At 31.0% G+C, this 21,724-nt stretch overlaps 5 protein-coding genes across 5 annotated transcripts; 1 reads left to right on the top strand and 4 right to left on the bottom strand.

The window, feature by feature from the left end:
* Nucleotides 1-5,299: 5,299 nt before the first annotated feature.
* On the bottom strand, nucleotides 5,300-7,438 carry GO595_009973 (heat shock protein 83; the record flags this gene model as incomplete). The annotated part of the gene is made up of 1 exon (XM_067923717.1): nucleotides 5,300-7,438. The coding sequence occupies one exon, from the start codon at nucleotides 7,436-7,438 to the stop codon at nucleotides 5,300-5,302; it is 2,139 nt and encodes a 712-aa protein (XP_067769922.1).
* Nucleotides 7,439-7,924: 486 nt separating this feature from the next.
* On the bottom strand, nucleotides 7,925-8,962 carry GO595_009972 (uncharacterized protein; the record flags this gene model as incomplete). The annotated part of the gene is made up of 1 exon (XM_067923716.1): nucleotides 7,925-8,962. One exon carries the CDS (start codon nucleotides 8,960-8,962, stop codon nucleotides 7,925-7,927), a length of 1,038 nt encoding a protein of 345 aa, XP_067769921.1.
* A 490-nt stretch (nucleotides 8,963-9,452) lies between these two features.
* GO595_009971 (translation initiation factor eIF-2B subunit epsilon) lies at nucleotides 9,453-11,594 on the bottom strand (the record flags this gene model as incomplete). Its single annotated transcript, XM_067923715.1, has 1 exon — nucleotides 9,453-11,594. One exon carries the CDS (start codon nucleotides 11,592-11,594, stop codon nucleotides 9,453-9,455), a length of 2,142 nt encoding a protein of 713 aa, XP_067769920.1.
* Nucleotides 11,595-13,165: 1,571 nt separating this feature from the next.
* GO595_009970 (peptidyl-prolyl cis-trans isomerase, FKBP-type family protein) lies at nucleotides 13,166-14,719 on the bottom strand (the record flags this gene model as incomplete). Its single annotated transcript, XM_067923714.1, has 1 exon — nucleotides 13,166-14,719. The coding sequence occupies one exon, from the start codon at nucleotides 14,717-14,719 to the stop codon at nucleotides 13,166-13,168; it is 1,554 nt and encodes a 517-aa protein (XP_067769919.1).
* Nucleotides 14,720-16,822: 2,103 nt separating this feature from the next.
* Nucleotides 16,823-17,713, top strand: GO595_009969 (protein phosphatase 2C; the record flags this gene model as incomplete). The annotated part of the gene is made up of 1 exon (XM_067923713.1): nucleotides 16,823-17,713. The coding sequence occupies one exon, from the start codon at nucleotides 16,823-16,825 to the stop codon at nucleotides 17,711-17,713; it is 891 nt and encodes a 296-aa protein (XP_067769918.1).
* Between the last annotated feature and the right edge of the window lie 4,011 nt (nucleotides 17,714-21,724).

The raw sequence follows: 21,724 nt of genomic DNA, 5'->3' as shown, positions 1-21,724 counted from the left end.
CTGGTTCATAAAAAATTGAATAAATTGAGCATAAAAAGGCTTCCGCAACCTCCGTTTATGCCAGATCTCGCACCGCCTGATCTTTTTCTGTTCGGATATTAAAAAAAAATGCTCGAAGGTGAGGAGTATGAAGATGAAAATCAACTTTTTCATAAGGTTGATACATTACTGTATAATATTCCTGAAGACACCTGCAGAGCCGGATATAATGAATGGATGAACAGACTTCTAATTACAATTGAAACTCAAGGTGAATACATAGCATAATGAATGAACAAATTTTATTTTACTTTTTTGTTAATCGATAAAACGACTGACGAACGCACGAAGGCCCGTTACGTTTTTTTTAACGTCGATAAAAGTGATGTTTTTTTCGTTCACGTTTTTTTAACGTTAAATATCTACGTTAACTTTGAGAAAAGTGACGTATCGGCGAAATGATCGTCTAACAGTTAAACGAAGGGAACGATGAATAACCGTACGTCGATGAAAAAAAACGAAACATACAGAAAGTTAAATAAAATATATTATAATTTGTTAAAAAAGTAAAATAAAATATATAATACATTTATTATACATCACCATAAGCGTCCAAGGTCTTCCTGATGAAGATTTATTCGTTATTTGGCAAAGCGAAAGCAATCGAACGAAGTAAAAATAATTTTTGTTCAACACTGTTCGATAGAGTAATTATTAATAATGACACGTCTCGCCTTAATGTAAATGTTAAATCTTGCATGAGGATCTGTGATTTTAGAATATTCATTCCATAATTTATCCGAGTCAAATATACTAGCAGCTGATTCTTTCATGAGATCATTGTCATATTTTGAAATAAAGTGAAATAAAACGATGTCTGACAATGTTCTTTTGATATCTTTTGGTATACTCTTTGTTGTTTGAACACATATTGGAACATTTATGTTAAAATGCCTTAATTTTTTCAGCATTTTAGATAAATCTGTTTCCTTTGACAGAAGTAAACAGTGATTGGCAAAGTCATCAAACATGAGCCAGCAACGGTGAGGATGAGTTCTCCACTTATATTTTGCCAACTTTTCTGCAACATATTTTAATCTTATATTTGAATTATTCGAATTATGTTTTGTGATATATTATTCGATCTCTTCATTCGTCTTCTTAAAATCACTGTTGATGTATTTAATGATTGAATTATATTTTAAAATCCGTCTCATATATTTATTTAACCAGTCGAGTTACTCAATACTCAGAGTATCTTTTACGGCGACGCGCTTACTCTTTTTAATTACTTTATTATAAGTATGACTGTTTCATCTAATTTATTACTACTTGTGCTGCAAATAACTATTAACTCGAAGAAAAGCTCTTGGAACAATACTTCTTGCTGAGCAGCTAACTTTAAATATGTATAGCTCTTTCCGCTACCCATTGATGCGATAAACGCACTGATCCCATTCTGTGCAAAATGGAATCTGTAGTGAATCGGCTTAATTAATGCATTGTTTGATACTTCTTTATTAATTTTACTAATTATATTAAATTGTTACTCTATCTCGTCAAATTTTTTATTCACTTTCCATAATCTATTTTTTCGCATTATTTTCATTTTATAAAAATTATTTTTTTAAGGATAAGTAAATGGAAGATTTTCAGAATTATTTAATCAGTGAGTACAAAGTACAAGACTACGCTGCTGTAGAATTTAAATACAACCACGCTGAAAATATTAAATTGGATAAGAAGTCGGAGAAATATAATATTATTCAGCACGTTATTTATGTCGGAGTAAAATTTTATGATAAGACATTAAAGTTGTTACATTCTGTCAACATTAAATTTGTTATTAATGTTTCAGCAAAAGTGTGTGAATAAAAGTTAGTAAACATTGCTCCGGCAGAACTTAATAATAAATTTATGGTGGCGAGACCTAAAATTATTAAAACAAGTACTGATGAATTAATTGCTAAAATTAATGAAATAGGAACAAAGCTTAAATCAGTAGAGAGGTATTCGGGAAAACCAAATGCTAACATTTCAATCCCTGATGAATTTAAAGGTGAATTAACACAAATTTTAGAAAATCCTGTTAATGTAGATTCTAAAAATATTGTATATGTGATTTTGGTCGTGATGACAGAATCCTGTCATTTTTTATTATTACGTAAAGCCACACCACAAATTCAATCGGAAGTGGAGAAAGGATATTTCAATCATTATTAATGAAGCACATTTGGTAGAACCGTCGACGTTAGCATCAATGTTGTCATTACTGATACTCATTACTGATATGTGTCGAATCAAAATTTATTTTTATTTCAAATGTATCATACTTCCGTCCTTCAATTATGATTCATTATTGAATAATTCTGCATCTTGGCCATGGCCAGGATAAAATGGGAAAAGCTGAACCTTCTGACATTTTTTTGTTCAGCTTTTACATCACTGAAAAATCATAAATGCCGCACAACAAACGAACATAAATGATTGATGACTTGATGGAATGAGGAGAATAATATTAATGGGTATCATCATGATATGATGTGCATCATGCGGTAGCGAGTGAAACGAGCGGACCAACACACCGAAGCTCGCGACGAAGGAGCGGCGAGAGCACAGCGGAGCGAACGAATACGTAGCACTAAGTGAAACGAGATGTGTGTGTGTGTGTTCTATCGATTTAAAAATAATACCTTACAGTTATATTTAAGGATTCTAAAACATAACTAGGTGATGCATACCGGTAGGTATATAATGCGGTCGGGACTGATCACGAGGACCCTAGGGGCCCCGCTCCCGGCCAAGTACATTTGCAATATTGCAACACTTAAACATTATTGAGATGAGTATAAATTAAATGTTTAATGATTTTTCTGATGAAATTAATAAATGATATTAAACTAAAAGCATTGAAGAACTGGAGAGCATATACCCTAAACAGATGATATTACATAGAAGTCAAATTTTGCATATAAGAAGAGATAGTATGTTGAGGAAAAACGATGAAATTGGTATTTACAAAGATGATTTACATATAAAGATTTTGTGGATTTACGGTCCTGCTGGTGTCGGAAAGTCAAAATGGATTTATAAGGTTGATCAATTTTCGATTTCTCCGAAGTAGTACAATCGTTGGTGGTACCGGTACATTCCCAACGTACATTAAATAGTATGTCTAGATGACTTCCCTAGACATGCAGAACTTTTATTACAATTGTTTAAGGATCTGGGGGTGATAGATACCCTTTTATAGGAGAAATTAGAAACAAGTCAATCGTTATACATCCTGCAAATTTCAAATTTATTATAACATATAATCATAGTATTGAAGAGGCTTTGCTAATAGTTTAAAAGACGATGTAATGGCAATCATAATGAAAATTTAAATATATTAATATAGTAGGACCAGATGACATTTTCCTAAATACAAATCCAATTGATTGAATAAACAATTCATTTGAAAATTTTTACCTTAAATATAATTGAAGGTACCTAAAAATTTGTGATTTTTCGAATGATAACCGTTATGTACCAAAATACGAAATTTTTTGCTAGGGTAATATAATCTTGACTAAGGTATCACTAACGTCCTTATCAAGATGGTGCTCAGCAAGAAAATATTTATTTTCAAACGTCCTATAATAACGGTCATTTGTAAAAATTTTAACCTGACCCCCACCCCTAGTACACTTTATACTGATCACCTGTCTACGCCCTTTTATAAAATAAGTGCTCCTCCAATGACTCCATATTTATATAGGAAAAAAGATATAATCATATATAAAAAAAAATATTTCATTTCGACTTAATAATCAATTGGTAAAGTTAAGGTAATTTCCCTAGCTTTTATCCATATATTGAATTATGTGTTAACATTGGGTTGGCAGTGAATCAAAAGTTTTGAAGAAGAACAGATAAACTGCTCCAATATTTGATAATTGTTTCCTGTATTTCCATCATTCCAAAAATCAAGTATCTTTTTGTATTTTTTGAATTTACTCTAATATGATATTTGTATATGATTTTTATCTATAAATTCTTGAATTTTCCATCCCATTTGATGGATTGCATCTTTTGTTTTAGCATATTTGTCATGACAATATATTACCTTGTTATTATCTATCCATCAATATATCATTCGTTTAATTCCTTCAACTTCCATTTGATTTGAAAGACCATTATAATTTACTGCTTTTTTGCCTGAAGATTTTTCCAAAATCTCAAAATGAACAATTATTTCGTTTGAAAATCAATTATGTCAACCACACAATGATTAGCATTTCTTCGGTGGCTCCATGATCCATCAAATTAAATAATTGATTTTTCTTTCATTTCTTGTTTGTATTTGAAACCTGATTCACTAGCGTGATTAAAAATTACATCTGAAATTTCTTTTTGGATTTTATGAAATAATGTTTTTGGCGGTGGAATTTGGCAATTCCATAGTAATAATCGACTTGCTGTTTTATATGAGAACCCATCTATTAGAACATTAAAAACGAATCTCTTAGCTTCTATGTATATAGTACAAGAGCTATATTTAACTTTTGCACGTGCTTGTCGTAAATGCTTGTTTCTTTCGATAGTTCTTGGCATTAAAAAATGATTTTTAATTTACGAAGGTTTACGTCACTTTTTGAATAAAAAGTGGCAAATGAAAAAAAAGAAAACTTATCATAGAACTCATTCCTTGTTATTTTTAAAAAATAATAGTGTGTCTATAATACCTAGCAGATATATTTTGAAGTTATAGACGCTGAATTGAAAAATAAAATTAAAAAATTTAACAGATTTAATCAGTTATAAAGTTAGATATGCATAAATATTGGCATTGAAATAGCCATAACAAAAAATGTAACATATGTATTTTATTAATATTATAAATATTTTTTTATATCTTTATCCAATAAGGCGAAAATTTATTGTGAAATTTAAAGGCAAAAGTGATGTGAATGTCGAAATTTACAATTGATACTTGGTCGAACATTTACAAAAAGTCTCTATCGGATTATATTTTGACAATTTTAAAATTTTGCTTCCAAAGTCAAAAAATCAATGAGTAATTTGACTTAGTTTGTTACTAATTTTCTGGAAATCTTTGTCTTGGGCTTAAGAATGAAAATTTTGTGGGCTTAAGCTTTTCTATACGCCAAATATTTTTTAAATAAAATCGAATATTATTAAAAAATGATATGACGATTCAGTTCAAACGGTCACCACAAAATTCTATTAACACCATAGTCACTTTTTAATAAGCCAGTTAATAAATTTAAGTACTTTACAACCCTATATAAAACAGAATTATTCAATTGTTTTTTGTTTAGTCAACATCATTAAACTTATCAACATCAGCAGCATCGGCTGATTCGCCTTCATCCTTCTTTTCGGCTTCTGGTTCTACGATTGGTGGTAATTCTTCGAGTTGATCAGCGACGTCGAGTGCCACTGCGACCATTCTATTGATTCTTGCGCTGAATCCTGCTGGGTTAGCGAGCGTGAAGCCCGACGACAACAGGGCTGTGTCCCAAAGCATTGACAGCATGTCCTTGACCTTTTCTTCTGATTCGTTCTCCAATTGGTTTGCCAACTTCACAATGACTGGGTGCTTTGCGTTGATTTCCAATGTCTTCTTCGGTGTCATGTACGACGACATTGTGTTATCTCTGAGCGCTTGTGCGTTCATAAGCCTTTGGAAGTTTGCTGTCCATCCGAACTCGCCGGTAACGATTACGCATGGTGTGACGACGAGGCGCTTTGACACGACGACTTTCTCGCAGTCGGAGCCGATGATCTCCTTAATCTTTGTGCATGTTGGCTCGAACTTCTTCTTCAACTCTTCGAATTCGGCCTTTTCTTCTTCAGTTTCATCGATTTCACAGTTTTCCTTTGTGATGCAAATCAACTTATGGTCGGAGTATTCACGTAATTGTTGGAAGCAATACTCATCGATTGGGTCAGTTAAGAATAACACTTCGATTCCCTTATGTCTGAAGTACTCAAGCATTGGCGAGTTCATGACCGCTTCTTTGGATTCGCCTGAGATCCAATAGATGCCCTTTTGGTTCTCTTTCATTCTTTCGATGTATTCGTCGAATGACGTGAGTTCTTCTGGTGATTGTGTTGAGTTGAAGCGTAATAACTTGGCAAGCTTGGCGCGGTTTTGTGAGTCTTCGTGAATGCCGAGTTTAATGTTCTTGGAGAATTGTTCGTAGAAGATCTTGAAGTCTTCTTTGTTCTCTGCGATTTGGTTGAATAATTCGATTGCACGCTTTACAATGTTCTTCTTGATGAGCTTGATGATACGGTTCTGTTGGAGTGTTTCACGTGAAATGTTAAGTGGTAAGTCATCAGAATCGACAATACCTTTGAGGAAGTTAAGGTACTCTGGAATGAGGTCTTCGCAGTTATCCATAACAAAGACACGGCGTACATATAATTTGATGTTGTTGAGCTTCTTCTTTGGCTCGAATAAGTCATATGGTGCACGACGTGGAACAAATAAGAGAACTGTGAAGTTAACATCACCTTCTGTCTTGAAGTGCTTGACTGCAAGATGCTTCTCCCAGTCATTGGAGATGGATTTGTAGAATTCGGCATACTCATCATCGGTGATTTCAGATGGGTTACGAAGCCAAAGTGGTTTGTTCTTGTTGACAACTTCCCATTCGTGTTCGACTGTGGTGATCTTCTTCTTCTTTTTCTCGGATTTCTTGCTTTCATCTTCAACTTCTTCAATCTTATCTTCATCTTTCTTTTCACCTTCTTCTTCAACCTTCTTTTCGCCTTCGTCGTCATCATCTGTGACTTCTTCTTCCTTTGTCTTCTCAACATAGAGATAAATTGGATATCCGATAAATTCGGAATGCTTCTTGATAAGTTCCTTAAGACGCTTTTCTTCAAGGAATTCAGTCATATCTTCCTTAAGATAAAGGTCAATACGTGTACCACGGATGAGATCTTCACCAGTTGTATCACGTCTGATTGTGAAGTTTTGGCCTGCTTCTGACTCCCAAATGTATTGGTCGTCATCTGTGTGGTGTGATGTAACAACTACACGGTCAGCAACAAGGAAGGCAGAGAAGAAACCGACACCGAATTGACCGATGAGGGAAAGATCAGCACCTTCTTCAATGGCTTGCATGAATTGACGTGTACCAGAACGTGCGATTGTACCAAGGTTGTTGATTAAGTGTGATTTGGTCATACCAACACCAGAATCAATGATTGAAAGAACACGGTTTTCTTTGTCTGGAAGAATCTTGATGAAAAGTTCCTTTTGATTACCGAGGCGTTCTGGGTTCTTGAGGGATTCGTAACGGATTTTATCGCAAGCATCAGATGCGTTTGAAATCAATTCACGTAAAAAGATTTCTTTGTTTGTGTAGAATGCATTGATGATGAGGCTCATCAATTGGTTGATTTCTGCTTGAAATTCAAAGCTTTCAACTTGTTCACTCATAAAAAAAATGTGAAATGATATGAGGCCACTTATGCCAACATTGAATTATTTTGTTCGGCTACTTATAAAAGTGGCATTATTTGAATAGCACTTTTATTTACAATTTGGAGGTGCCCCGAAATATGATGAGTTTTCGATGTTTATTTGGAGGTGAGAAAAATACTTTAATTATCTCCCATTAATGAACCTTTTGTGGTTTTATTTTTCTTTTGGAACAAGCTCGAACATTATGACTATTATCAAAAGTGTTCAAAATTTGATTCATTTCATGCCATTTCTAAAATTCCTATGATTAGAAAACTTCAAAATCAAAATATCGTTCTTCGCAGAAAAAAACTATTGTTGAGTATTAAAAAATTTATAAATTCAGCACTATTTTGAAAAGAAGGCGCCTACAAAGAAAAATTTCAGCCAAAAATGCATGTCAAACATCATGTTCAACGGTTTGTCCCTATCTAAGAACTCTATTAAAGAGATATTTTATTATTAAAAATCATTTCTAGCTTCGTACCCATGATATTTTTGCAGCTTTGGACAGAAGTACAGACAAAACTCTTCTTTGCAGCTTCTTCTATGCTGTAGCATTCTCACGGCGTCATCGACCAGTTTCATGTAATCCCATTGCGAATATTTCACCATGTAATCACCGATATCATTAATTCCTTCTTTGAACTTCACTTGCATTACATGTGCGGCTGTGAAGCATTGTATTATCTCTGAGATTTGACTCATTCGTCCGAATATTTGATCCCAAATACTCATTACTGCAAGTGCAGAATGCTGAAGCGCAAAAAGACTTATTTCGTACTGCAAACAAAACGCAAATGATCCTGAGCCATGCTGCTGAAGATATGTGAAGTTTTCGGGTGATGTGTTAAGGATAATTTGATCTATCGAGCTGACATGATTAACAAATTTTTGCTTATTGTCTAACATACGCAATGCAGGAACAAGTTGTACAATGGCGCGAGTGAGATAAAAGGAAACTGCTTCGGCAAAATCAATCGACAATTTGGCATGAACAGAAAATGAACTACTAATCATAAGAAAGACCATCCCGTAGACTTGAAGACCTTGGGCATAGGAAAAGTTTGTAGTTTCATGAACAACTAAGGAGTATATTCTTGAAATTCGTAATTTTGCATTGGAAATTTTGCCGTCAGAAAGTCCAACTTCTTTGCAGATTTTATTGAACCATGGAAGAGAACTTTCAATGTCAGGACGTATAGCATTTTCAGCATTAAGTGGGATTGTTAATAATGGATCTTCAGGATTCTTTTTGAAATAATGGTTAACCCGTTCGTAATATTGTGTTACCATTTTGTATAAATGTGGTCCCCAGTGTCGTCGTGATTGAGGAATAATACGAAGTGCAACAAGCCACGAAATAAATCGATCAACAACTTTTTTATCTAAGGTATTCGTTATAAGAAAAGACCTAACATCATTGTAATCGAATATTTCACAGTTTAGTTGGCAAATGCCATCAACAATCTGCATTTCGTCCGGAATCTTGAATTCCATTTATAAATGTGATCGAATAGATTTTTTCAATGATTTATTTTGTTTGTGGAGTGACCAAAAATTTTATAAACTAATGAAAAAATGGTTGCAAAAACACTTTTAGGGCTGCCCCATATTTTGCAAACGATCGTTGTTAAACATTAGATTTGGTCATACAAAATATTTTGGTATTGGGGTTACGTTCATAATCTCTTCATTATGTTGAACCTAGCTTTTGGCACGAATCAATAGTATCTGAAAGCGATACATTAACAGTGTTTGTGACACAACATCCACTTTTGACATAACGTTTACTTTATTCAAACATTAAACCAATTCTAACATTCATTCATTGAGTTCATCTTTGCGCGCATTTTCATCAATTGATGCAATCGCACCACCTATAATACGTAAACAATTCAAATTTATTCTTCACAATTTCGTCACTTTTATGTGGACGTTGACAATATTTTCTCTGATATTACATCAATAGCTGACACTTTATTCATAATCAAATATCAGTTTCAGTGTAGACATCATACAGTTCCTTTTGTTGATCGTTACAGTCGTCCTGTTCGTCGCCCCATCTATCCAAAGCCTCGTACGAGATGATGCCTCTATTCACCAAGCACTTCAATCCACCGATGAACATTTCCCTTCCATTTTGCTGCAGCAACTTTGCGCAATAACTCTGCCACCAGAACAAGAAGTCCTGTTGTTCACCGATGTCATTTAGGAACGACTTCAATATGTTTCCCAAAAGATCGATTCCTTCCATTAATTCCTTCATACCCCAATGGTCCAATATCGCCAACATCAAAGCGACTGCGCAATCGATATGTTCAGCATATTTAGAATTCTTCAATGACACAAACTCTGATCTTAATTGATCGACGTCAATATTACCATCAACGTTCAGTATTGACTTCAACAAACTTGCAGCATCTTCTTGGAAGTCTTTGTTTAATTGTACGAACTCATCATCATCAGTTAACTCATCGTCAGTATTTTCTTCTTCATCATTATTTAAGTTATCATTAATATTATTATGTAATATGATTTCATCCTCATCAATTGGAAATGTTTCTGGATCAATTTGTAACCACATACGTAATAATGGTAACTCATGATCTGCAATCGGTATGAATTCGTATGTATATGACTCTTCTGGAATATCAAGTGGCTCTTTGTCGTTGACATAATCCTTAAGCCATTGTGGCGCACGTTCGACAAACCCAAAGCCTTCGCCATCTTCTTCTTCTTGTGAACATAATATCGTTAATCTTCGACATGGTGGTATATCAATATCAACATGCGATTCAAATGATAATATACATCCAAACGAAACATTAATGTTGGGAGAGATATTACATCCGCTTGCAATTAATGAATTCGATACATGCGCTCCATCTTCAATACGGACATGATCCCAAATAATACAATTCTCTACTATGGAGCCTTTCCCAATATAACAATCACTACCAATAGTCGAATTACGAATGATACAATTGTCACAGATTTGCGTGTCACTCCCTATAACAACAGAATGCCCAATCTTGGAAGTTAATGATGGAAAAACATTGTCATGTAAATAAACTAAATCGCGACATAAATGATACGACGTGACTTCGTTTGATTTGCTGTTTGATGTGCTGACATCGTCATCGTCGTCGAATGTTTCGTAACTTAAGGAAACTGCTTCATATGGACTAAAGAAGTTCATCTCAACTGTCACGGGATATATCCATCGGCGGACAACTGCTAATGTCGCATTTATGTATGATGGTAAATCATCAATACATGCGGAAAAACAATTGGTGGCAAAGGAGGAATATGTTGCATGATTTAAAAGCTCTATCGAACGATTCATTGAGGGAATACAATCAGTAATGACATTATGCCAATCAAATGAATCTTTAAAATTGGCTAATAATTGATTAGTACATATATAAATCTTACTGTCTGTACAACACGTCTTTACATGAATGGATTGTGAGGTTTTGAAGAAATGTGGATCTATTTTGAGACCAGGCGCAGATATTGATACTGGCAAAATTGGTGGAGATTGGACATGAAGTATCATATTATGATCATTAACAACAACAGTATAACCATCAGTGGAGGATTGCGTAAAAACTGTGGTAAGAACTGGTTCATAATCTTTGACCGTGGCTGATTCAACACGTTTCTTATGTTCAGCGATAATAGGTGCTAATGGTACATTTGTAATAAGATTTCCTTGAACGATAACACAGTTTTTGAATGCATTTGAATTTTGATTCCATGAATCTATCCAACGCATTGCATCACCTATTGTATAAATTTTGTCTTTTGTATGAAGGACATCAATCGAATCCATAAGTAAACGTTTCCTACATTGTTCTACAACTGCATTTATGCTTGAAACATGACGTGAATCACAAACAATGTATATTTTTTCAATGCCATTAACATTAAGCCAGTTTAATGTGAAAAGTAAAACAGGTGAATTACAAACTGGGAAAAGACAAGGTGGTAATTCATTTGTAACTGGCGATAATGAACATTCCATTGGATGACATAAAACAAAACCAACTGTAATATTCTTTTGCTTCTCTTGATATTGGTCAGCTTCAGTGTTTGTTTTGTGTTGACCTCTATGTTTAGAAGGCATAATAATTTTTGGTTCTCAAAAGCGGTTTTGACACATGCGATGGCTGGTTTGAACTTTAACGTATCCTCTTTCTCGTGATACAGATTTAAAAGATGTTATTTATATTCTTTGGTGCTTATAATTGCTCGAAAACAATTTCAATTACAACTAAAGCACCATATAATTTTAATTCTTCAAAAAATTCAATTTTTATTTATTCAGATCATTCATATTTAATAAAAAATAATGGAATAGCTCAAGATATTCCACCAGGATATTTCTACCTAGATAGGGATTCTGTTATTTCACCATTTTCTTCAGCTGAAACAATTATAATCAAAATTCAACCTGTTCCTAAAAATCTTTGCTCCAATTCTTATATTAAGCAAATAACAATTGACTTTGAATCTGTTGTTAAATTAGATTTTAATATTAATTCTACAAGTTATGATTCAATTTGTATTATTCCACAATTTGATGGAGTCTCCTATTTTTTAAGGGCATCATTTAAATTACCAAGTAATGGATCCATAGAATATTATATAGGTAATCGAAAATCAGATGAAATTTTGAAATCGACATTATTTCAAGCAAATTCAATTACAAAAGCTACATTTGTTTCACCATTTTTGATTAAGTTAACTAATTGTTCAGATAAGATCACTGCAAGTTTTGATTACACTATTGCAAGAGATAAAATTAATCAAATTTCATGTAACATAGGAAATGTTTTCAGATTAAATGAAAACAACGCAAAATTAACAGATAATTCATATTTTGAAAAATGTAATCATTCAAGTCAAAAGTTTTGGATGGTTACACTCTTTGTAGTTGCAATGCTTTTAGTTATTGTAATTTTTGTTTCTTATTTTTACTATCATGAATCGATGCAAATTTCACCAACTGTTTTTGAAGAAGAACCTTAAAAAAAATGTAATTAATAAACTGTTAATTTATTTAATTTAAAAAAAAATGTTATTAAACATCAACTTAAATCAAAGCTTTTTTGTTTCAATTAAATGAATTTCTAAAAGCTTATAGAAATTTTCTCATTATTAAGCATAAAGATTAATCTTCATCGCTTGACGAATCATCAATAGATGGGGTTATAATAGATTGGTCTCTTATTTTGTTGAAACCTGTGATGTGAATAGGACAATCTCCAGCAACAATAAAAATACATTCCATACCAGGAAATAAATATACATGGATGGGACACGTTGTAGTGTTCGTACTATCGAGATGACATAATGGAACTCTTCTTCCATCAACTTTCATTAGTAATCGAGCAGTTTGACTTGGTTGTGCGTCAGGAGAAATAACAGCGCGTGTAACAATCAGATCCTCTTTAACAACTGTCTTGTATTCAAACCCAGGGTTCAACACAAGCCCAAAAAAAGAACTTTCCATCAGGTTTTTATCTAACATTTCTTTCTATCGTTAATTAAACGTCCTCAAATCCTCACAAGGAGCACCCCAGAAAACGTTAACGTAAAGATTTGGAATTTCATTACAAGTAACATCGGCATTATAACCATTGACTATGAGCTTTAGCTTTGAATAAAATACTATTTTTTAACTTAAAATAAGATTTACAGAATTCCATTTTCTTCGATCTGTTTGAATATTTCATTAGAGCACACATGGAAGATATCATAAATACTATTCGCCACTTCGCTTGCCTGCACCACACCTCTCCCCTCGAATCTGCTCTGTATTTTTTCGATAGCATTTCCCATGAAAGCGAAGAACAATTCTTTTGTTTTTGTTGCAGCTGCTGCTTGTGATATACCTTTTGCATCCGCTAATTGCGCCCTTAAGTCTGCGATATTTCTTTCAAGTTCCACAAGTTTCGTTTCCTTTAAGTTCCTTAACTCGCTTCTCAACTCTTCGTTCTCATGTCTTAAGTCTCTTCCGCCTCTTAGAACAGAACGTAATGACCTAAGCTCAGCTTGTGCCATGTCAAGTTCTTCTTTAAGCTTTGAACTTTGCTTCGTACGTTGTAACTCATCGATAACTTGTTGTTGCTCACGTAATTGCCTTTCTTTATCTTCTATCTGCGCGGCTAATGACTGCACCTCAAACACGACGTCGCCGGGTTTCATTGAAACAGGCGCTTCAGTAATTAATGAATCAAATTTGGCGCGGATCATCTCAGTGAGTTGATCCATACGTTGGAGGACGTCGTTCTCATCAATCGTTGGCAAAATCGTAGTTTCATGTGTTTCGATTTCATCGAATTGTTCTTGTTGCATCTGCTGCTGTGGCTGAACTGGTTGTTGCTGTTGTTGCTGCGGCAAGTTACGCTGTGCTGTTGGTATTGCAACTCCTGTTTTCATTACTTTCTCAAGCGTGGAGTTTACTGGCTGTTGTGGCTGTGGTTGTGGTGAAGCTGTTGGCGTTGGTGCTGGTGCTGAACGTGCTGCAAATACAGCAGAGTTAACAGTGAGGATGAAGCCAAGGGTGGAGTTGGATGGAATGCGATTGGGAATGGACTTATTTCCATAGCCGAACTCGGGAGGAATCAAAATGGCGCGTGTGCCGCCTACACGAAGACCAGCAGAGCCAAGTGAATAACCTTTTATTATCGATTCGGAACCAATTGTAAACTCAAATTTGTCATTGGAATCAAATTGGTTTCCCGTAAATGGTAATTGATTACAAACAAAACCAATATATGAAACATTGACCTTGTCACCATTGTTAAGTGGAGTACCAGTGCCTTGAAGAATGTCAAAAGTGGAAACTTTATTACCTTCAATTGGTGAAAGAATCGATGCTAAAGTTAATGAGGCACGAGCTGCAGAGGGAGGATCTGGAAATTGGATTGTCCATTGAACTCCTTGCGTATCAGTAAGATATCCATATACTTTATTACGAATAGTCCATTTTATTGATGTACTTACTTGAAGATTAATGATGGGATTTTGGTTTTGATATACAAAAATTTGATACCCTTGGTTAGCAAGTGGACGAATAAGGAAAATTGCATTACCAATAGATTTATTTGAGTTTGTAGATTGATCAAATTGAAATAAATGGATTTGAGAGAAACAAGGATACTGTGGTTGTTGTGGCTTTTGCTTTTGTTTGTTTGGGTCATACTTAAATGATACATTATCCAATTTTGGAGTTGAATCGAACATTCCAAAAAATCCAGACATTTTTATAAACAACGATAAGCATGTAAATTACAGAATTATATTTCTATAGTTTATCACAATAACGTCTTTCGGAACCCGACCCATAAACAATAAAAAAATGATCATAAAAAAAATTATTAATCTTTTGTAATAATTTGTTAGCTAAACTGATTTATGAAGTCTTCGCACTTAATTTTTTCAAATCTTTTTTGTTAACGTATGTTATTTAAATTCCGATTAACCAAAAGATCGATTAGCGATGACTTTTGAATATAAAACCGTTATTTCATTATAGAATAATTGACTAATACGTACCATTTAATTTCGGAAATGGAATATGATCCCGATTCTGCTTTTTTGGAACCAGTTCCTCAATCATATTTCACAAATCATGAACTGGCATCTTTCGACATTGTTTCAATGAAAGTCGGGAAAATTCCTCTTGTAAATGAATTAAAAACTAAAATCACAAGAGCAAGAATTATCCATTGTAAACTAACAGAATTACCTTCTGGCTTAAAGGAGTACCATGAAATTAGTGTAATGGAATTTACAGATAATCTTTTAACATCAATCCCTTCAAACTATTTTGGAAATTTCCCAAATTTAAAAACATTAGACCTTTCAGTTAACAGCATACAGCGAATTGATTGCACACTTCCAGAGAGCTTAACTTCACTAGATGTTTCATATAATCAAGGATTTGATTTAAATTCAATATGGCAACAAAACCTACCAAATTTACGAACTTTAAAAGTTTCATATTGTGGGCTTACTGGTATACCAACACAAAAGCCACGGTGGTCTGATTCAATATGTAATTTAACACTTGAAGGAAATAAATTAACAGAATTTCCTAGCATAATTCCACAGCTTCCTAAACTTGAAGAACTTGATCTGTTTGGTAATCGCATTACTACATTTCCATCAATTGATTTTCCACAAGCATTTAAATCAATTAACTTATCTTTTAATCTTTTTGAAACATTTGAAGTTACACATCATCTTCAATCGCATTCCATTAATCTTTCAGGCAATTTACTCACCACATTTCCACTCACTTTATTAACAGTAATTGATTTACATTCATTTTTTATCTCAAAGAATGAAATCGAAGGTGAACTAAACTTCGAAGTTCCACCATCGGTTCGAATTATTGATGTCTCATATAACAAAATCACAAAGTTATCTTTAACTTTTATTCAATCACTTAAAATGGTCACCATGTTAAACGTCTCCAACAATTTAATAACGTCTTTTGCCGATCAATTTCCAGACAATTTGAAGTTCACAAAATTCTATGCCGGCAACAACTTATTGACAACATTACCCAAGACGTTAATGACCTCACCTAAACTTGAAGAATTAATTTTATCATCAAATCAACTTACAGAATTACCACCATTTAATTTCCCACAAATACGCACCATGAATTTATCATTTAATTCATTAACAGAATTACCCGATACGTTTCAAGAATGTGTATTTTTATCTGATTTAAACATATCATTTAATAAACTTAAGACATTACCAATATCATTAGGGAATTGTCGGAAAGTATTTAAGTTTATAGCTGCAGGAAATGAATTTGAAGTTGTACCGATACCAATTTTAGGTTTTTCACAATTACAATTTTTAGTATTAAGTGGAAACAAATTAAATTCATTACCGACTGGTATTAGTTCATTATTTTTCTTAAAGACATTAGATATTTCTAATAATCATTTTGTAGAAATACCACAATTTATATCGCGGATGAGAGGGTTAAAAGTATTATCTATATCACATAATGCTATTGATACATTACCTGAAGGATTTAATTTCCCTGATGGATTGATATTATTAGATGTTTCTTATAATAAAATCAAAGATATTAATTTGAACTTAAATGAATTAGAATGTTTATCACTTGAATATAATCATTTAAATGATATTAATGTAAGTAACTTAAAGAATTGTAAATTCATTTCATTAAATTTAAACCCAATTAATAAAACTTTAATTAATATGTTACCTTCATTCATAAAAATCCCGAATTTACAAAATTTGGAATTCATTAATAATTCAAATGATATAAAAGAATTGCCGCCAATGAAGTTCCATATTATGGATAATAGTCAATATTCAATAAGCGATGATTTGTCTGTTGGTTATTCTTCAACAATGGGAAATCGAATTGGAATGGAAGATGGCGTATGTTTTAAATATTATGATCAAAATGATACGCAATTGTTAGCCTTATTTGATGGACATTCTGGTAACGTTTCTTCGACAACTGCTTCCAAATGTTTAGTGTATGAAATTGCTAAAATTGTCGATAAGTCAAATGAAGAATTTTTCGAAACGTTCCCTGTGACGATAGAGACCGTTAACAATATTTTGAAGTCGTTAAAAGTGGCAGACGGTTCGACAGTTGCAACGGCGGTTATCAGAGGCAAAAATTGTTATGTCGCAGGTATCGGTGATTCAAGAATAATTAGAATTAAAAGAGATACATTGGAAAGAATTACAACGGATAATAAGCCATTAATTAAAAGTGAATTAAGAAGGCTACAAGATAATGGATTCATGGTTAATAGCGAAGGAAGAATTAATCGAAAATTGGCTGTCTCAAGAGCTATTGGAGATTTTTGGGTTGGTGATAATGATTTATTCGTGAAGCCAACGATAAAAGTCTTCGAAATTGACGAAGATGATTTAGGTTTAATAATCGCTTGTGATGGCTTATGGGATGTTATATCAGATCAAAAAGCAGCAGAGATATTTAGAGAAGCGCAGACAGCTGTTGATGCAGCAACATTGTTGAAGAATTACGCGTTCGCATTACAAAGCAAAGATAATATAACGGTTTTGACCGTTAACTTCAAACCAAAAGAAGATGAAAAAGGTATAGTTTATAAGAATACAGTAGAAATATTGCCTCCACAGAATGTGAACGATGAAGATGAAGAACTTGGACTTCCTGCACCACCAAGGCCTGTAAGAAGGAGGCGTTAAGATTTTAAAATCAAAAATTAAATAGTTTATGTAAGAACGTTAAAAAATTTGTCAACTGGATAAAAAATTATATACATTTTCTTGGATGCGTCTGTTTTTTGATGGCTTATCATTGAGTTAGAGAACCAATTCTTGTTGGAGATCAATTTGTATTTGGTGTGACCAAGTTATGAGAACATGCATCAGATTACGTATAATTTCATCATTATTATAGGTACGATATGAATATTTAAATTACATTTACTTGATGAAAATTAATAATTAAAACAAAATTTTAAAAATGAAAATATGAATTAGTTTTTAGTTTGTGTGTTTAAATTGTAAAAATTATTTGAGTTTACTTTTTGTTTGATTTATTTGTGTAAACTATTCAAAATTTTTGTATGGTTTATCAAAAAAGTGGCAGCAAATTTCAAAAATTTAAATTTTGATTCTTCTATTTATTTAATTCATTTGTTTTATTTATTATTGATTACTCAAAAATTTATTATTTATTATTTTAACGTTTAGTGAGAAAAATTGCATTTTTTTTTTTTTTTTAAGCATAAAATTTTATATATTTGTAACAAATATGAATTATAATTTAAAAATATAATCTTTGTTTCTTTGTGTTCTAATACAGTCAATAAAATGTATAATAATACTTTTAAATTTGAAAAAAAAAAAAAAATTGTTAAATCAAAATTAATTTTGATGAAATTGTAATCATAAAAAGAGTTCCTAAAACTTCAAATCCTGTAATATTTTTTTTTTTTTAATCCATTTTTAACCATATAATGCTATATTTTGCAGTCTTTTCGTATAAAAAATATTTACCATCGAGATTTATTTGATAAATTAATATTTTTTTCCTTTTCAAATTAAAAAATTTATTATAACAAACATCAAAGAGCTGTTCTTCAGTAACAGTTTGTGATATTTTGTTAGCTTTCTGGAAAACACTATATTTCTAATAATGGAGTAAAAGAGATTTAATTCATGAAATCTTGTAAAAACTTAAATATAATCTTACCAAAATATCATTAAAGAAAAAAATTTATTTGAATTTATAAATGGTCTAATCATTTGAAAAATTGAATTCAAAACGATCAAAAAGCTTAAACACCAAAAAAAATCTTTTTTCTCTTGATTTTATATTAGGTTGTATATATTTTGATTTAAAAAATAAAATATAACTCTTTTAAAAATTTTTATAATATGTAATTATTTTTTATATCATCAGTTTAATTCATTAATAAAAAGTTATATTTTGTTATTGAAAATTATTCAAACATGTATTTTTCCAAATTAAACACAATTTTATAAACTTATATTTATTATATATATTTCATTTATTAATAACTATAATTCATCCAAATAAAAATTGAAAATTTGAAAATCAACTTGCGAATCAGCTGATTTACTGAAAAATTGCTTTCCAGAAAATTGGTAAGAACAATTTTAACAAAACCTTGATATGACATTTATATCAATATAGAATGCTTATATTTTGGATAAATTTTGGTGTTTGTATATAATACTTAGTTTTTTTACATTATTTTTGATTAATAAATTCTTTAATTACTAAAATTTATCCACTTTAAAAAAAAAAGTTAAGGAAATGTTAACTAGTTTCAGCTTTTGCCATGAAATTCACTTATGGCAAATTTTTAATTTAAAAATTTGTTAATTCTATGGGGTTTATTTTGTTGGAAAATTTTTGAAATTTGAAAGGGTATTTAATTGAGATTGAATAAAAATTTTGATCTAAATATATTACTTCATTTTATTAATGTCTGAAGAAATTTTATCAGTTGTTATTGATAATGGTACTTTCTCCTGCAAATCAGGTTATGCTGGGTCTACAATACCAGCATCAATTATTAGAACAATTATCGGCAGATCATATTCAAATATCAATGAAATTTATATCGGAAACAATCTATTCAATGAAGATTTAAATTCTTTAAATTTATCATATCCAATTGAAAGAGGCACAATAATCAATTGGGATGATATGGAAAAAATTTGGACAGAAATTTATAATAATTTAAATATTCCATCAAATCAATATTCAGTTATTCTCACAAATTCAATATCAAATGAAGAAGAAGATGAAGAAAAAATTCTAGAAATTTTTTTTGAAAAATATAATGCTTCTAAAATTTGTGTTGCATATCAACCGTTATTATCACTTTATGCAAACGGTGTTACAACAGGAACAAGCATTGAATTTGGTGATGGTATTATACAAATAATACCAATCATTAATAATAATATTATTCAAATAGGTAAAAAATTTATTAATTTTTGGTGGTCATGATATTACTACTTATCTTTATAATTTAATTGGTTTAAATTCATTAATTGAAGAAGGAAGTTTCAAAAAAGAAGAAATTGTTCGTAACATTAAAGAAAATTATTGTTACGTAACAATAAATTATACACAGGAATTAATTAAATCATTAACGACAAATGATTGTAAAATAAATTATATTTTACCAAATAATCAAACAATCACATTAAATTCTGAAAGATTTCAATCAACTGAATGTTTATTTAATCCACTAATTAATGGTTCTACTCATCAAAGCTTACAACAAGTCGTTTATGATTCAATTACAAGTTGTGATTCTCCTGTTCAAAAATATATTATTTAATAATATATTTTTATCTGGTTCATCTACAAAATTACCTGGTTTAAGTGATCGATTAAAAAATGAAATTATAAATCTTGCTCCTGAAGGTACAAATGTAAATATTTATTCTGTTTCTAATAGTTTACGTGGTTATGAAGCTTGGTTAGGAGGTGCACAAATAGCTGCAAATGAAGAAAATTTCATCACACGTAATGAATATGAAGAAAATGGTGCTGAAGTAATTCATTAAATCAATAAACAATTGATTTAACTAATTTTTTTTTTTTTTTTTTATATTTGTTTTTGTTATGAAAAATAATTATATATGAGATGTTATTAATATTTAATTACAAAGAATAAATTTAATTATAATTTAATTTCTTAGAAATTCACATAATAATTGAAAAAAAAAAAAAAAAATATAATAACAATAAAAGGAAATCATGTATTGATTCATTTTCTAGAATATATGTAAAATATGAAAAAATTAAAAATTAAAAATTTCAAATAATAGAGTATAAAAACTTAAATTATGTCCTTTGTTATCACTTATTTCCTTGTAAATAAGATAATTGGACTGTTTTTGATTATCATTAGTTATTTCAGAAAAAAAAATGTTGTAACAATAACTGAAATAGCCATTAAATAAAAAAATTGGCTAATCAAATACTTTCTGGTGTTTTTAAATCAGAATTAATTCTCTTGAATTTGTAGGATTATCTTGTAATTATAGTTGACATCTATGGAAACATTTTTTTGTAAAGCATATAAACCTATTTATAAAATTCAAAATTTTTTGTATGGTTTATCAAAAAAGTGGCAGCAAATTTCAAAAAATTTAAATTTTGATTCTTCTATTTATTTAATTCATTTGTTTTATTTATTATTGATTACTCAAAAAATTTATTATTTATTATTTTAACGTTTAGTGAGAAAAATTGCATTTTTGTAATAAAAAAGCATAAAATTTTATATATTTGTAACAAATATGAATTATAATTTAAAAAATATAATCTTTGTTTCTTTGTGTTCTAATACAGTCAATAAAATGTATAATAATACTTTTAAATTTGTTTATGTTTAAAAAATTGTTAAATCAAAATTAATTTTGATGAAATTGTAATCATAAAAAGAGTTCCTAAAACTTCAAATCCTGTAATATTTTTTCAATGATAATCCATTTTTAACCATATAATGCTATATTTTGCAATCTTTTCGTATAAAAATACTTACCACCGAGATTTATTTGATAAATTAATATTTTTTAAAAAAAAAAAAAAAAATTTATTATAACAAACATCAAAGAGCTGTTCTTCAGTAACAGTTTGTGATATTTTGTTAGCTTTCTGGAAAAACACTATATTTCTAATAATGGAGTAAAAGAGATTTAATT

The sequence above is a fragment of the Histomonas meleagridis genome, assembly GCF_020186115.1.
Source record: "Histomonas meleagridis strain 2922-C6/04-10x chromosome Unknown scaffold_143, whole genome shotgun sequence".
Lineage (NCBI taxonomy): Eukaryota > Parabasalia > Tritrichomonadida > Dientamoebidae > Histomonas > Histomonas meleagridis.
The sequence above is the reverse complement of the archived record's forward strand: the minus strand, read 5'-3'. Positions and strand labels throughout refer to the sequence as shown.